The 16821-nt window shown below is 43.4% G+C and overlaps 1 protein-coding gene across 4 annotated transcripts in view; it reads left to right on the top strand.

Moving 5' to 3' along the window:
* LOC119491426 (spectrin beta chain, non-erythrocytic 1-like) overlaps positions 1 to 16565 on the top strand; it is a 95285-nt gene extending 78720 nt beyond the window's left edge. For 2 of the 4 annotated variants that reach the window (XM_037775461.1, XM_037775464.1), the window contains 13 exons: positions 144 to 274; positions 1176 to 1380; positions 1510 to 1755; positions 1886 to 2023; positions 2619 to 2863; positions 3473 to 3611; positions 4863 to 4947; positions 5146 to 6499; positions 7206 to 7266; positions 7964 to 8223; positions 13225 to 13395; positions 13935 to 13977; positions 14111 to 16565. In XM_037775461.1, the coding sequence (XP_037631389.1) occupies positions 144 to 274; positions 1176 to 1380; positions 1510 to 1755; positions 1886 to 2023; positions 2619 to 2863; positions 3473 to 3611; positions 4863 to 4947; positions 5146 to 6499; positions 7206 to 7266; positions 7964 to 8223; positions 13225 to 13395; positions 13935 to 13977; positions 14111 to 14428 (3396 nt within the window). In that variant the 3' untranslated portion in view covers positions 14429 to 16565. The other 2 variants (XM_037775462.1, XM_037775463.1) reach the window with 2 other exon arrangements.
* The last annotated feature ends 256 nt before the right edge of the window (positions 16566 to 16821 follow it).

The raw sequence follows: 16821 nt of genomic DNA on the forward strand, positions 1-16821 counted from the left end.
ATTTTGTTGGACCCTAATCTGAGCCTGACGGTTTCCTCTTTACATAGACTTACTGTATACATAGAGGCAGCATTTTTGCTGTGTGTGTATTATTTTTTAAAGTGAAACTCTTCGTTGTGTGCGTCGTGTCCTCCTCCCAACAGGACGAGCCGAGCACGCTGCAGCTGCTGAAGAAACACTTGGTCCTGGAACAGACCATCGAGGACTATGCCGAGACCATCGGCCTGCTGTCACAGCAGTGTCGACAGCTGCTGGAGATGGGCCATCCAGACTGGTGAGAATGTAAACACACTCACACACACACACACACCATCAAACAGAGATTTTCTGTCACAAAATAAATGACAGGAATTCTCTTAATTCTCTGCATTATGATCAAAGTAGGAAGTGTTTGATTTCAGAAGTCAGTTGCCATTGTTAACCTTAACTTTGTTATCAAAACTTGGAAAAAAGTAATCTCTCTTTTTCAATTAATCTTGCTGGTTATGTTTGACCTTTCGGGACTTAGCTGTTGTTTCACAGGCACAACAAGCCAAGCAGTTTTTCTTACTGTTATTTCAAATGAAAGGTGAACAAGAGGAATACCAGCAGTAACAGTACAGAGACAAATTTTGAATTAAAATTAATGTTTTTTTTGTACATAGCATTGATCAGGAGTTATGTGGTGTATTGACTGATGCAGCATTCACATGGAATCAGGCAGATGGTAGACGGCAAACCAGATATCACGTTAGTGGACGAGAGCAGGACGGTAAAATTAGGTGAGGCTGGCAGAGAAAACCGGTAACTTTAAACAGCATTGCATCCAGAGTTAAATTATTTTTACTTTTCACCGTCATCTGTGACGAAATTTATAACCAAATATTACGTAGCTCCCTCACACTGGAGAAAGTTGTTTAAGTTTGCAACAGAATATTAAGAGAAAGCTGCATTTTATACCTAAATGCATTACTGGAATAATTACATAAAATAGTAGACACAAAATAATTTAATCATAGCAACATAACGTCATGTCTGTTTCGATTTCTGCTGCAACATGCAGATGGTAGGGTCAGGTTAGGGGGCTCTAAGTGTATAAAGTGACCACTGAGTGTAGATTTACGTCATGATTTCAAAAGTGTCCATGATTTTTTAATACTAATATTAAAACACACTATCTCCTCTCTTATCCCCAGCGAGCAGATCAGCAAGCGTCAGTCGCAGATCGACCGCCTGTACGTGTCTCTGAAGGACCTGGTGGAGGAGAGGAAGAGCCGCCTGGAGCAGCAGTACTGGCTCTACCAGCTCAACAGAGAGGTGGACGAGCTGGAGCAGTGGATCGCTCAGAGGGAGGTGGTCGCCAGCTCACCCGAACTGGGTCAAGACTACGAGCATGTCACTGTAAGTGTGTCGACAGATGGAGTCTGTGGATGAATAATAGATTTAAGATGTGAATATGCACCTTATCTGTAAGCATTTGGAGAAATTACTTCCTATCCCTTCTTCTCTCCTCCCCTGCCAAACCTCCAGGTCCTGCAGGAGAAGTTCACAGAGTTTGCGTCGGAGACGGGCAGCGTGGGGCAGGAGCGAGTGACGGCCGTCAACCAGATGGTGGACGAGCTCATCGACTACGGCCACTCGGAGGCCGCCACCATCGCTGAATGGAAGGACGGGGTGAACGAGGCCTGGGCCGACCTGCTGGAGCTCATGGAGACGCGGGCGCAGATGCTCGCCGCCTCACACCAGCTGCACAAGTTCTTCTCTGACTGCAGAGAGGTAAGATAACATAGATATGATATGGTGTTTTATACCATGTAGTACAATGTTATATGGTGCAATTATACCATTTCCTGACAAACTGTATGCAATGAACACTTCTGAACTGCTTTATGTTCTTCTTTTTCAGGTTTTGTTCCAGATCGAGGACAAACATCGAAGGCTGCCGGAAGTTCGGGCTCGGCAGGGCAGCAGCAGCTCCAACACCACTACCCTGCAGAGGCTCCTGCACAGCTTCGAACAGGACATACAGCTGCTGGTCACGCAAGTACAGCAACATGCACATCTTTCACAGTATTCACTGCGCTCAAGACTCGTGTAGAGAAATCAGTAGAATCAGTAAAATAGCAATTACTATTATTGTTTTCATGTGTCCTCATGCACTCCCAAATCCCTAATTTACATGGAGTATACTGATATTCTACTTTACAGACATTGTATTGTTGCAGGTATGGTCATTATGATCAAAAGGTATCATTTATCATTATATTAAAACTGTAAATTACATTTTTAAAAGTGGAATTGAATATAGATGGTAGTAAAAAAAACATTTGGTTGGTGTGAGTCTGAAGCTTCATGGCAAAACTAGCTGCTTACTCTGCATTTAATTTAGCTTTATCTAGTCTCTGTCGTGCACCTGGGGAACAGAAACAACTTTACTGAAGAACAACGCAAAATCACAGCTGCTCTGTCAACTCCAGTGACAGAGCCTGTACCTTTTGGCCCTGACTATAACACAGCTGTCAGAGCAGCTGTGTTATCTGCGTCATTTGGAAAACAAACTATGTCTATTTTTTGAAATTTCTGTTTCTGCCTTGTTCAAGTTTAGCGCTTTCCTAAAGTCTGCTCTCCCACTCTGCCAGGTGCGTCAGCTGCAGGAGAGCGCGGCCCAGCTGAGGACGGTGTACGCCGGCGAGAAGGCCGAAGCCATCGCATGCCGCGAGCACGAAGTGATGCTCTGCTGGAAAGAGCTGCTGACGTCCTGCGAGGAGTGTCGAGTCCAGATCACCACCGAGACGGACAAGCTGAGGTTCTTCGGCATGGTCCGAGATCAGATCATGTGGATGGAATCGATCATCTGTCAGATAGGGACGGGAGAGAAGCCCAGGTATCTGCACTAAATTAAGGTGGTATCATATAAAATATGAACAGGATAATGCAAAACCTATAAGAGGGAGTTGACTTCTAGTTACTACATACTGTATTATGTATACCAAATGTTGTTATGTGGTGTTGACTCTCAGTTTGCATCAGACCCTGCATCAAAATTTGGTTACAAATTGTAGCCAGTATACCAGTAAATAGCCAGTTATCTATAATAGCAAGTCTTTTTTTTATTTATTTCAAGTTAAAGAAGAATATTTCTGATAAAAGAGAAGAAATTCTCATTGAAAATTAAGACCTAAGTATTCAATGTAAGAGTAAGAAAACCTGTTTTCAGCATAGAATAACTGGCATGTTTGTATTCTAGTGTAATTTGTGGTCTGAGCAGGGCTCTTTAAAACAGTTCACAGCATCAGCAGCAATATTTACCCAATTTTAGCAGTTGTTTTTAACCTTAAAGGTACAGTGATGATCAACAACTCCATAAAAAATCCCTTCTAAAGATTTGATTAAAGGTTTCTCTGAGCAACACTCCAGTTCGACACTAAGCAGGCGTTGGTGTGTTGGTGTAGCGCTGAGCTGAGCGTGTCTGTGTGCTCTGTGGGTCCTGCAGGGACGTGTCCTCAGTAGAGGTGCTGATGAATTATCACCAGAGTCTGAAGAGCGAAGTGGAGGCTCGCAGCCGGAGCACGCTGGAGTGTATCGAGATGGGCAAAACTCTGCTGGCTGCTAGAAACCCTGCAGCTGAAGAGGTGAGATCAGGAGATATGATCATTATTGTGAACTTCAGTTAATAATCTAAAAGGGAAACCGGAGCAGTGCAGCGGAATAGTAATAATGTAAATTAAATTGCCATCACCGTGTGCTGCCGCAGCTCTCACAACCACCTCAACCTCCTCCTTTATGTTGTATTTTGTGTTATTGATTTAACTAAGATTCATGTTCATGAATGTTTATTAGGGGGATAGGGGTGTAACGGTACACAAAATTCACGATTTGGTACTTTTTCGGTACAGCAGGGAAAACTAAAATAAATTACTAAAACTACAAAAAATATATAAATAAATCATTTTCATTTATTTTGAAACATGTAAACATTAAGATAGAATACAGAATACAGAAATAAATAGGGGGGAAATGCAAAGGGAAAATCATGCAGAAATAAATAGTTAAATACATACATAAATAAACAAGTACATACAATTTAATAATGAATAACTATATTTAAAAAATAAATCTAAAATAAATAAAGAATAAATGCAAAATAAATAAATGTAAAAGTTAATAACAACAAATAAATAAATAAATAAAAACATACATAATTAAACAAATAGATACAATTTAATAATGAATAAATACATTAAAAATAAACCTAAAATCTAAAACAAATTAAAAAAATAAATAAATAAAAGGGAAATTTATAGTAGTAGTATAGTAGATAGATAGATAGATAGATAGATAGATAGATAGATAGATAGATAGATAGATAAATAGATAGATAACGGAAGTAATATAAAGATAAATAAATAAAAAAGCAAATTAAAACAGAAATATCAATTTCTGTCACATTTTTCTTTTATCAATTAACGCCTACATTTATTATTCTGGGTTCACTTAATGACATATTTATTTATTTATTGAGTAATTTATTTATTTATTTTTGATTTTGGCAGGTTCCATCCTCAATCTATGCCTTTGATCATTCATAAATATGAAGGGGAAAAAAGCACTAACCTTTAATAAGGACGTGTTTTTGTGTTTCCATTTGAAGACAGACAAACAGACCAGACAGGAAATTGCAGCAACCAAGTTACACATGAATCACAAAAAAAACAACTATAAAATACAACTGAATTAAAACTAAAAACTGGGACCATACATACAGAACATATGCACAATAATAGAGCCTGGTGATATTCTGAACATTGTTCTTATTTTATCATTAACTTTGACTCTGACTGCTGCGATGCTGTGAATCTGATGTTGCTGATTTTGATCCTCAGATCAAGGAACGGCTGGACAAGGTGGTTGCTAAGCAATATGAGCTGTCTGAGAAGTGGGACAAGCACTGGGACGTCCTGCAGCAATGTGAGCACACACACACACACACACACACACACACACACACACACACACCTACAATCTGTCATAAATATACACAGATGTTCAAATACACAGAGATACACATATAAAGTATGAATACACATATAATGTTCAAGGGGACGAATGTAAATCAGAAGTTTCTTTATTTGCTTTTGAATATTATTTTGTCTCTCCTCCGCTCAGTGTTGGAGGTTCACCAGTTTGCCCAGGAGGCGGTGGTGGCGGAGGCGTGGCTGACCGCTCAGGAGCCGCTCATCAGCAGCAACGAGCTGGGTGCGAGCGTAGACGAGGTGGAGCAGCTGATCCGTCGTCATGAAGCCTTCCGCAAAGCCGCCGCCACCTGGGAAGAGCGGTTCAGCTCACTGCGACGTCTCACCACGGTAGAAAAGTTGAAAGCAGAGCAGAGTAAACTTCCCCCGACCCCTCTGCTGGGTCGTAAAGTCTTCCTGGACCCCCTAGATGCCTCACCCGGTGGGTCCACCCTCCCCCGCCTCCCGCTCTCCCCCGTCATGAGACAGACCATCTACGAGCAGAACGAAGCCAACTCTCCTCCCTCGCCGTCCCCTGCCACGCCTACACCCTCTCCTTCGTCTGTGGCTCGTCGGCTGGGGTCGACAGTCGCTAACTACACCCCAGTGATGAACGGCTCCAGCTACCGCCAAACCCTGGAGGCGCGGCACGGCGGCGTAGTGGGTGTGGCTGCAGGACTAGGCCAGCCCGCACTTTCCTCCATCGCCTCAGTTGCCACGGCGGCCATGTTGGTTTCAGCCAACCAGGCACGAGAGAGCGCCAGCACAGTGAGAGATCAAGCCACCAAGGCGATGAGTCACCTCCAGCCAGTACAGGCGGCGAGGTCACTGGAGGTGAAAGCATCCCCGTATCTACGGCAAGCCAAAATCAAACATTTGGACGATGCGGTGACGCCGCTGCTCGTGGCGAGCCGGCTGGAGAGAGCGAGGGAGAAGGAGAGGGGGAGGGAGAGAGAGATGATGATGGGAGAGATAGGGACGGAGAGAGCGGAGGTGGCTGTGATGGCCGAGGTGGTGCTCCAGGAGCCGGGCAGGGAGCGTCTGCACAGCGAGCCCACCAGAGGCTCACGGGCGTCCAGGAATGACCCGCTAGGTCAAGCTGAGCCTCAGGTCCAGACCCACAGCCACCACAGGGACCACAGGATAGAACGGCAGCTGTCCAGCGAGCAGCTGATCCAGGCACGAAGGGACGAGCTGCCTCAGGAGGTGTGGAGGGAACAGGCCGAGAGACGGGAGAAACGGACGCTGGAGAGGCAAACGTCCAGCGAGCATGAGGGCCAGGCGGGCCAGGGGAGTCAGGGGGGCCACGGGAGCCAGGGGGGCCACGGGAGCCAGGGGGGCCACGGGAGCCAAGGGGGTCACGGGAGCCAGGGGGGTCACGGGAGCCAGGGGGGTCACGGGGGCCACGAGGGCCGGCGGAGAGAGAGGGACCGGCACCGGGTGGAGAGGCAGGAATCCAGTGAGCATGACACCGGGAAAGAGCACTCAGACAGACGCTCAGGAGGAGGGTGAGACTTTGAGTCTACTGACGTGTCTTTTAGGTTGTTTTGTCTATTGTGTTTTATTACACGGCTTTGTTGAATACTCGATTCTGATTGGTCAGTCATGGCGTTCTACAGTCTGTTATTTCTATATAGCAGACCGTTGCTATGTATAACAGACTGTTGCTATGTATAACAGACTGTTGCTATGTATAATAGACCGTTGCTATGTATAACAGACCGTTGCTATGTATAACAGACCGTTGCTATGTATAACAGACTGTTGCTATCGGCGCAGTTCTGATGTTGGACTCTGGCGGACCGTTTTTGTGTCAAATTATTGATTTCTTAAGTAAGTAGCCGTGTAATAAGCAGGATAATGTACAGCTAGCGGGTCATTGTTGTGAAATAAACCCCTTCAGGGCGATTAGAGACTCTAACACAAAGGTTTATTTCACAACAATGACCGGCTCGCTGTACATTATCCCTTACATGTAGCACATATAGTGACATATATGGACACCAGGAGCAGGTTATACAGAAAATGTTTGTTAAAGAGACAGGGTTTTTTTGTTGGATTTAATGTATATTTCTGCTGAGCACTATAAAAAATGTCTGTCATGAATGTAGGGCATTGCAGTTGGATAATTTAGCAGGTAAAATCAATATTAATATTTTTGTCTACGATGTGAACTCTAATGTGATTCTCTAATTTGCATTTCTTTTTCTGCAGAGAAAAGAGATCCACCCTGCTAGAAATTGTAGAGCAGCTGCAAGAAAGAGAAGCAGCACAGGTCTGGAGATTTATTATTATTATTATGTGTTATGCTTTTCATCCAAATACAATGTGTGCAACTACTCACAGTTTGTCTGTTTGTGTTGCATGTTGTTGCTCATTTGATGGGTTTTTAACACAGGATAAAATAATAAACAATACAAACTTATCACCACTGCATGCCAGTAGAGCTGCAACGATTAGTCGACTAATCAATTAGTCAATCGACAGAAAAATAATGGGCAACTATTTTGATAATGGATTAATCTTTAAAAATAATTTTTCATGCAAAAATATCAGAAAGTGCTGTTTTAAGCCTCTCAGATATGGAGATTTCCGTCTTTTCTCTTGTTTTATATCACATTAAATTGAATATCTTTGGGTTTTGGATTGACAAACAAGACATTTAAAGACATCACCTTGGACTTTGAGAAACTGGGATGGACATATTGTTTTAAACATTGATTTAACAGCGTTGATTTTCTGAGCTTTCGCACCACGAAATAAAGTTATCAACCAATCACGTTGTGCGGAACCGGCTGAGTTCCGCTTATATTTATGAAACAACAACACATTACCTTCACAATAAAAGCCCTAGACATAGAATATTCACAGGCGAGTGTTTTTGCATTTTCATGTCATTTATTCATCCCGCCCCCGGTATGTAAAGGCCTTTATAGTGATCCGTGATAACCATCACCCCTCCCCTCCCTCAGGCCCGTGGTGAGGTGCCCCGCCTGCCTAACGGGGTACCAGAGAAAACTTCCCGTCTCGAGCGGCCTCGAGCTCGGGACAGACCCAAACCACGGCGTCGACCGCGACCCAAAGAGGCAGGAGAGGCTACCACGCGGCGGTCCAGGTCCGCTCCGGCCCAGAGCAGCCCGGCAGTCCCCCAGATTCCATCACACACCGCACACCACGAGGGCTTCCTTTTCCGCAAGCTGGACATCGAGACACTGAAGAAGAGCACCAATAGGTGGGTGTTCAGGGTCATAATGATGAGCGTAACATCTGGACTAGCAGATGATAGATGACGTAGAGAAGGAGGATGGACACCGGTGTCATGAGTATCAGACTTTACGGATTCATCAATTGATTAATTTGGTACTCCTGGAAGGTTATTTCTAACCTTCTCAGAGTACCAGATGGGTGAGGTTTACCACAAAAGAGCAATTCACATACTGTCATTAAGTGATTTTTCACATAAAATAATACTAACATGACTTTTTACATTCAATTGTCGCAAATTCTAAACTTCCTGGTCTTTACTGTCAATCACATAGACTGTATATAAAGATGGACAAAATGACAGCTCCCCAAAAGTGAAGCCAAAACATCTGGATCGCCCCCTGGTGGCTGGCTGCAGTATAGCTCATAAATCCCGCCTCCTCCATGTTAGCAGATGGGACAAGGGACAAACTAAAAAACTCAAAGTATACGTCAAATACATTTTTCCCAAAGATGGTTTCTTTTATTTTAGGTAGTTCTGATCACTCTGATGTTTGTTCAAGTGTTCATTTTTCAGATAAGTTTGGTTTGAATTAGTTATTTGATGCTATAAAAAGGGTGTGAGTCATCATGATTGACAGCTGTTAGTCTTTCTCGCTGACGAGCTGCAGCCGTGCTCGGCTTGCAATATGTTTTGGTGGATGACCTCGATACCGCGGCTCCACCTCCCGATAACTACAGCGCAGACTCTGGCTCCAAATGAGGTCAAAATCTCAAGATGGCAGCTCCTGTACCCGGGATATTTTGGCTTCACTTCTGTACAGTGGGATGAAGTGGAGATGCATCGTCCATCTTTATATACAGTCTATGGTCAATCGTTGATTTTCAAATATTATTTGACTCAAGTTGACTTCGGCACACGTCGTATCTCCGCTGTCTCTTTCTCATGACACCACTGCCCCCTCCATTTATTGATTCAACAAATGATGACAGGGGCATGACTCCAGCATGCTAAGCTAACAAGCTAACACACTCCGCTGACACTGCGTCTGACACGTTGAACAGATGCATGACTGTCACCTGAGGCCTCATCGGTTGGTCCCACCGTGTGGGAGGCAACACTCGCTCAGCTAAGCTTTGGATCTCCTCAGCAGACAAACTGTGTGTCTTTAGAAGCATGCATACATTAAGATCTACACATAGACTCAAGGGGATGCTATGACATTATCATTTTTACAGATTTTGTTTACTAGATAACACAAAAGAAAAACATTCTGCAGAGTGTAGATAAAGGGTATTTTGTCAGTTTTATCTGAATCCAAAGAATTAGAATTTTGACAAATGTGTGGCTCATCTCACCGTTTCCTGTAATTAACAGAAATATATGAAGAAGTCACATTATTAAGATTGTTATACAGTGGAAATATTTGTTGCGTCTTCAATCTCTAACCAGATAAAAATAGAAAGTGTTTTTTGCTTCCAAAGCATAGTAAGATCTGTTTTGATTAGGGCTGTCAAAGTTAATGCAATAATAACGCGTTAATGCAAATTCGTTTAAGCGACACTAATTTCTTCATTAACGCAACTTGTGATTTTTAGTTTGTAGCGGGCTCAGTTTTAAAGCTAGAAAACCTAATGAATTCATTGGTACCAACCATGTCATACTAGCTTGTCGTGAAGGAGGTTAAATAACACTCCAAACGTACGCTAAATTTTGGCGAGGAAAAACTGGCATGGCCATTTTCAAAGGGATCCCTTGACCTCCGACCTCAAGATATGTGAATGAAAATGGGTTCTATGGGTACCCACGAGTCTCCCCTTTACAGACATGCCCACTTTATGATAATCATATTTCTTTATGGTAAATGCAGTACCTGTGAGGGTTTCTGGACAATATATGTCATTGTTTTGTGTTGTTAATTGATTTCCAATAATAAATATATGCATACATTTACATAAAGCAGCATATTTGTCCACTCCCATGTTGATAAAAGTATTAAATACTTGATAAATTTGCCTTTAAGGTACATTTTGAACACGATTGACAGCCCTGGTATATACACATGCCCTGTAGACTTGCATACATTACGACCATTTTTAAAAATGTGCTGCTACTGTTGCTTATTAAGTGGCACTGCTAGTTTGTAAGCTTGTATGGTTTCCTCCTCAACACGTAATAAATAAAAACACCCATGCATAAATCTAAACATTAGAGTATCCCATTGATAGTGGCACCAGGAGACACAACGCTCACATCAGGCTGGAGCTTCTGAATCTTTGATGTATGTCGTCTCTGATCATCAGGATCAGAACGTGAAGACAACAGTTACATGAATTAAAAACAGCAGCCCGCAGAAATCTCCCCGCATGTGAAAACATCATGCATGACGCTTACGACGCCTCCTGATCTAACACCAGAATAAAGCTCAACAGAGATGGTTGGCTGGCTAGCAGACTGACTGGCTGGCTGGCTGATGAATGGCGTGGGAGTGGAGGTTGATGGAGCTGTTGATGGCGTACACTGCCTTGTGCCCAGTCGCTTCGCCTGCACACACACAACACACACACACAGTCACTACCTGGCCTCCATAGATGACCGCCCTGCTTCCTCCAGAGAGACACCAACGGCAAAGTCTTTCTCTGCACTGCCCTCTAGTGGCTGGGCTGACCACGCACAGCTAAACGCTCATCCCCTTCCAGCTGTGGATGAGTCCCACTCTCGTGCCCACTCAAAGGCAATGGATGAATGTCTCGTATGTACATGCCCTGTTATGTACATGGCAAGGTAAAGCATAATCCTGAATGGCTTCAATCTGGACAAGTGTGAATCTCCAAACGGCTCCTCGTTTGGCTTACTGTACGCTCACTTTTTTTTATTTATATTCAACTTTGATTGGAGGAGAAGGATCTGTGGAGGAGTCAGGCCCTCGGAGCTTTTCCTCCAATCAATGCGGAGAAAAGAGAGGATACAGTTTAGTCTGAGAGGAAGGATTGAGGTTCAACCTGTCTCTGTTACATAGCTACATGACGAGGCACTGAGTATGTTTATGTGCACATTAATATTCTGGTATTATTCAGGATGAACAGGTGTTCCTAATAATAGGATACGGTGCATGTGAATGGTGTGTACTCTTTATAATACCCTGATGAACTGATAAACAAATTGCATATCATACTATAACAATCTCTAATTTAACATTTACGTTTCACATCACTTTTGGCTTCATTGCTCAATTTCTAATTAAGGGTTTCTTTATTAATCTTTCTGAAAAGCTGAAACATGTTACTGAGGTTTGTCAACTTTCGTCAGAGACAGCCAAAAAATCGCAGCGCTTAAAAGGGTTGTCATTGTGGAATACATGGAAAATAATGGTTCACAAAAAAACAAAAAGTTGACGCTACGTCAACTTTTGTCGTCGTAGGATGAGGTTGAAAGCTCAAGAAAAAGCTTTATAGTGAAGTCAAACTACTATTACTGAAGTCAAGAATGACATTTTTAGTTTTTATTCTTATTAAAATGATGTGGTTCTTAGAGGCCCTATCTGTATGAATAGAAAATTAGAATTTGCAAAAAAACTATATGTTATTATTTTTTTTTTCTTCATCTTTAACTTTAACATTTGACCATAATAGATGGGAGTAGATGTGACTTTACCTTTATATACTTGTAATTACTGTACACCTGTCTAACCCAAATATATATTATTTTATTTTATATTTTATATGTTATATTTTATCTCTATATTTCCATATTTTAACTTCTGCCCTATTTTATATCTTAGACTCTAATTTTTATTTTCAAAATTTTATTTTTATATGTATTTAATGAGTATTGTTTGTAGCCTGAGATCTAAGATTTTCATTGCCCACTAGGGTTGTAAAGGTATGAGATTTTCACGGTACAATAACCCTCTCAGAATATATCACGGTATACAGTATTACACTATTATTATTAGTAGTAGTATTATCAGTTACAATGACCCTTAAAAGAATGAGAACAGAATTACTATAAACAGAATTATAAACGTAATAAAAAAAGCATGTAACTCTAATATGTTAGATAACTAAATCATGTTAGTTTACATGTTAGCAGCACCGTAGGATGAAAAATAACACCAGCTGTGAGCTTTTAAAATAATGTCCTATGATTATTAACAATTAACATCTACTGTAGGTGCAGTATCTCGTTATCCTTAACTCACACACTCACTTATGTCAGTTTTTTCCAATACCGCAAATGTACACGGTATGATACGACGGTATACCTTGATACCGGTATACAGTTACAACCCTATTGCCAACGAATGCTTCTCTGTAGTTATTGTGCATACGACAATAAATAACTTGAATCCGTGAAACTAGTGCAGATATCAGCGATGTAGACACCTCATCACATGCACCGTTCTCCAGTCTAAGTTTCCATTGTTAGTTCTCAGAGGTGTTTGAAATCGGGATATTAAGCTGCACACAGACAGCTTGCTCTGAATAATACCTATAATTGGGCGACAGCTTATTAATGGGAATGCTGTGTGCATGTAAACACGCTCAAAGAGGGAAAAGAAGCATGACTTTGAGTTTAAGTTGTGTTGTTGCCAAAATGCCATTTAACCAAACTCTCCCTCTTTTCTCCTCTCTTCCTCGGTGCTCCTGGCTGCTTCTCTCGTCTCCTCCAAGGTAAGTCATATATGAACCCCACACAGAGACACACAGACTGTACGTAGCCTTCCTCTCCATCCCTCCATCCCCCACCTCCTCCTCCGTCCGTCCGTCCTTCCGTCCGTCTGTGTGTGCGTCCGTTCGTCTGTGTTTGTTCAGCAGTGTGTTTCCTCCTCCCTTCTTGGCGCCGGTCCATCCCGCCTACCTACCTGTCTGCTCTGGTCAGGTGAGTGAGGTGTTAGCTTAGCGAGAGCGGCTCTGCAGCTCTTCCTGACTCCTCCCATCTCCCCCCAACCACCACCTTCCCCGTACTCCTCCCCTCCACCTCCTCCACTCTCCCTCCCCTCACCCCTCCCGCCTTCCCACACCACAGCAGGTCATGGGTCAACCTGTACTGCGTGCTGAACAAAGGGGAGATGGGTTTCTACAAGGACGCCAAGAACACCGCCACGCCCTACAACAACGAGCCGCTGCTCAACCTCTCCCACTGCCACTGCGACGTCACCAACGGCTACAAGAAGAAGAAGAACGTCTTCACGCTCAAGTGAGGGCCTGGTTACATACTCGCGTTTTCTTATTTTACTTTTTAAAGGGTGTAGCAGTTTGAGCAGAAATGAAATATAAGTATCCCTTTAAATGCAAATAGGGTTAGGGTTAGGAATGCAAATACTAAATGAGCCAGGTCTTAGGCTGCATTCACACCAGATCGCCAGTCCTCCCATTCATCTTGAGTGTTTGGGCTGCAGCCACAGGGGTTGCCAAAAAAAAACTTAGCCGCCTGCGGTGAAAAAGTTAAATCAGAATCAACTTTTGCCCGACATCACGCTGCGGTGGCCAATCACAAAGCTGGCGATGGAGAGCTGTACAACAACAGCCATGAGTGAACAAAACACATTAATCATCATGCAGTTGATGGGCCATTAAAGTGACTCTCCCACACCGCTGCACAACCCTGCAGTGAATCGCAGCACTGCTGGATCTGTTGTGAATGCAGCCTCACTCTTCTGAATCTTCTGAAGTTATCCACCAAACATGTTTTGCACTTCACTGTTTGTAAGTTAAATTCTTCTCCTCTTATTGCAGAACGAAGGACGGCAGTGAGTTTTTGTTTCATGCAAAAGATGAGGTGAGATCTTCTTGTTTTTCTAATTACACCTCAAAATTGCAAGATCACAGATCACTGAAACACCTGAAGCTATGTGACACCCTTATCAGAAACATTAAAGGACCATCGTCTGTGATCTTTCCCTCCCTCGCAGGACGACCTCAAAGTGTGGGTGAACAACATCACCGCCAGTATTACGGAGCACGAGGATATTGCCAAATGGGGTCAGCCCCAACCAACTACCTCATCCACCGACGAGGGCACGCGTCAAGACGGCAGCAAGGCAGACAACAGGTCAGAGCGAGGCGGCGAGCCCTCGGACCGGGGCGATCGGATCGAGCGGGCGGATAAAGAAAAGGAGAAAGAGAGAGAGAAGGAGAAGGAGAAGGAGAAGGGCGAACGGTCGGAGAAGTCGGATCGGGGAGGGAAGTCGGACTCGAAGCGCTCGGAAAAGTCCGGTAAGAAAAAGTGAGCCGGGCGACGGAATCGGTCGGGATTGAATCGTACGAACTCCGGATAGGAGGTGGGGCCGTAGACTGGTAGTGAACGCCCCCCTCCTTCCCTCCGCCTCCAACACTGTCAACAAAGCGGTTGTGTTTGGATGGAAAGTGACACACAGGACAGAAGGACTGACCCAGGCTCACTCATAGGACGGACGTGACGGATTTGGAGCAGGAGACATCTTTCTCTCTCTCTCTCTTTCTCTTCTTCTCTGTGTCTCTGTGAGAACACACAGAGTCACTGACGCCCCCCGACCCCTAACCCCCCGCCCCCCGGTGGCTGTTTCAGAGAACTGCACAGAGAGTTTCGTGCTGCTGAACCCCCGGGCGGCGTTACCGCGAGAGGGAGACGGGACACGTTAACTCAACGGCTGTTACTGATTGCTGGTAGTGCGATAAAACGTAGCTCATTCTGTTCCATGTTTGTTTTTTCTATGAGATGAGCTGTACCTGTATGTATCTCTTGTCTGTCTGTCCTATCTACTGTATCTATCTGTCTGTCTGTAAGTCGAGACATCCTACACTATGTCTTATTACTCCTCGGAAAGAGAATGAAAATTATGCCAAAATGTTTTACAGACATAACGAACTTAGAGTTTTTTTTTGTTAACTGTTTTCTCCACTTTGTCCGATGAAAAGATGTGGAGGTGACACCGGTTTTACGTTGATACCAAACGGCACTGAAACCACATTCATCCGAACTCACCGTGGATGAGTCAACACTGACAAACAACTGCAGTACTGTGCTGATTCTAGGAAGGTGGAAAGGTGATGATTTAAGACAAGAGAAGAGTAGATGGCCGACCAGGGTGATGAACTCCAGAGCAATCAGGAGAACAGAAATGTAGAAGTTTCCTTAAGAAAGATCAGCCCTGAAATCAGCTTTTAATGTTGTCCAGGAGGAGCAAACAGAGCAGCTTCCCTTCATTTATAAAGGATATGTGAAGATTTCTGCATGACAGATGGATCGCAAGCTGTTTAACCTGTGACAGTATGGTCACTGCAGCCACTTTGGGCTCTGAAATCTAATTTATTAAAAACAAACATGTACAGTTCTTGAATCAGCGATCAGAAAAACTAATCTGATGTTAGACTCTTGCTCCCAGGGGCCTCATTCATTAAAATGTGGTTTCATTTTACTTTAAAGGTGCTATTGATAACATTCAGCCACTACATATCGCACTCTCCCTCCTCCGTTCCATTGCATTCACTTCACAACAAGTGGTTGCCAGTTCGCTGCACAACCTGCGTATTTTATGGTCGAGTGGAGTGACACTAATGCTAACGTAGAACTTACCGTCACACTCAGCCGTCATCCGTTTTTTTTCCACACTGACTGGCAACTTGATCGCTGACGACACAGAGATACCACCTGATACCATTGTTGTTATACTATCGACTCACTAGCCTTGTTAGAAGTGGGAATCGAACGTCAGATATCTTCCACAGAGATAAACAAAACATTCATTTTGGACCATACTTTCCAACTTTGAGACCTTATCAATAGGGAGGATTCTGGGGGTTCTCCCAGAGACTTTGTTTCCTGCATTCTGGTGACTTTAACCTTTAATTCTCAGGAAAGAAAACTGAATAATTCGCCCCTCTGGCGTGAACTTGGCGTGTGAATCTCTAGCATGAACTAATATTCATCCGTTTTTATTCATTTTTTTGTGCCCCTGCTTGAGTACTTAGGTCTGTCCGTCTCTCACTCACTGAAGGTCCTTTCAGACACAACGCGACAACGCCACCACAGCGCTCTGACCCCCATTATTTCCAATCGCTTGCTCAGTGCCACGCCCAAAGTCCAACTTTGGGCGCTGCACGCTGTGATGTGTGCTGAACCCAGCTGCTCAAACAAGAGCTCAAACCGCGCTGTGTCGCGAGCATAGACTGCTCTCTTCTTCTTCGACATTTGGTGTAGCTCTATTGTTGTCCAGGTCGAAACAGTAGTGATTATACACGCGGTACAGTACCAGAAACAGGTTAAGTGTGAAAATTTGCCATAAATCGGGAGAAATGCGGGAGAATTGTGACCACCGGAAGGAAACCGGGAGAGGTCGATGAAAAATGGGAGTCTCTCGGGAAAATCGGGAGGGTTGGCAAGTATGTTTTGGACCCATCAAAATGTTTTAAATGATTAATTCACAATCATAATAATCTTTTTTAGGACAAACCGTACTTTTATTCAGCACCTTTTTTAAAAGCTCTGTGGATGTTTTATTTTATTTTTTTATTTGTCTACATAAAAATGTTATCAATAAGACCTTTAATTAATTAAAAAAAAAACATGAAACTGAATAAATCATACTTTGGGAAGCTGTAGAGGCCAAGCTTTACGTTTCGACATCTTACCATCAGGATCAGT

The sequence above is a fragment of the Sebastes umbrosus genome, chromosome 7 (genome assembly GCF_015220745.1).
Source record: "Sebastes umbrosus isolate fSebUmb1 chromosome 7, fSebUmb1.pri, whole genome shotgun sequence".
NCBI lineage: Eukaryota > Metazoa > Chordata > Actinopteri > Perciformes > Sebastidae > Sebastes > Sebastes umbrosus.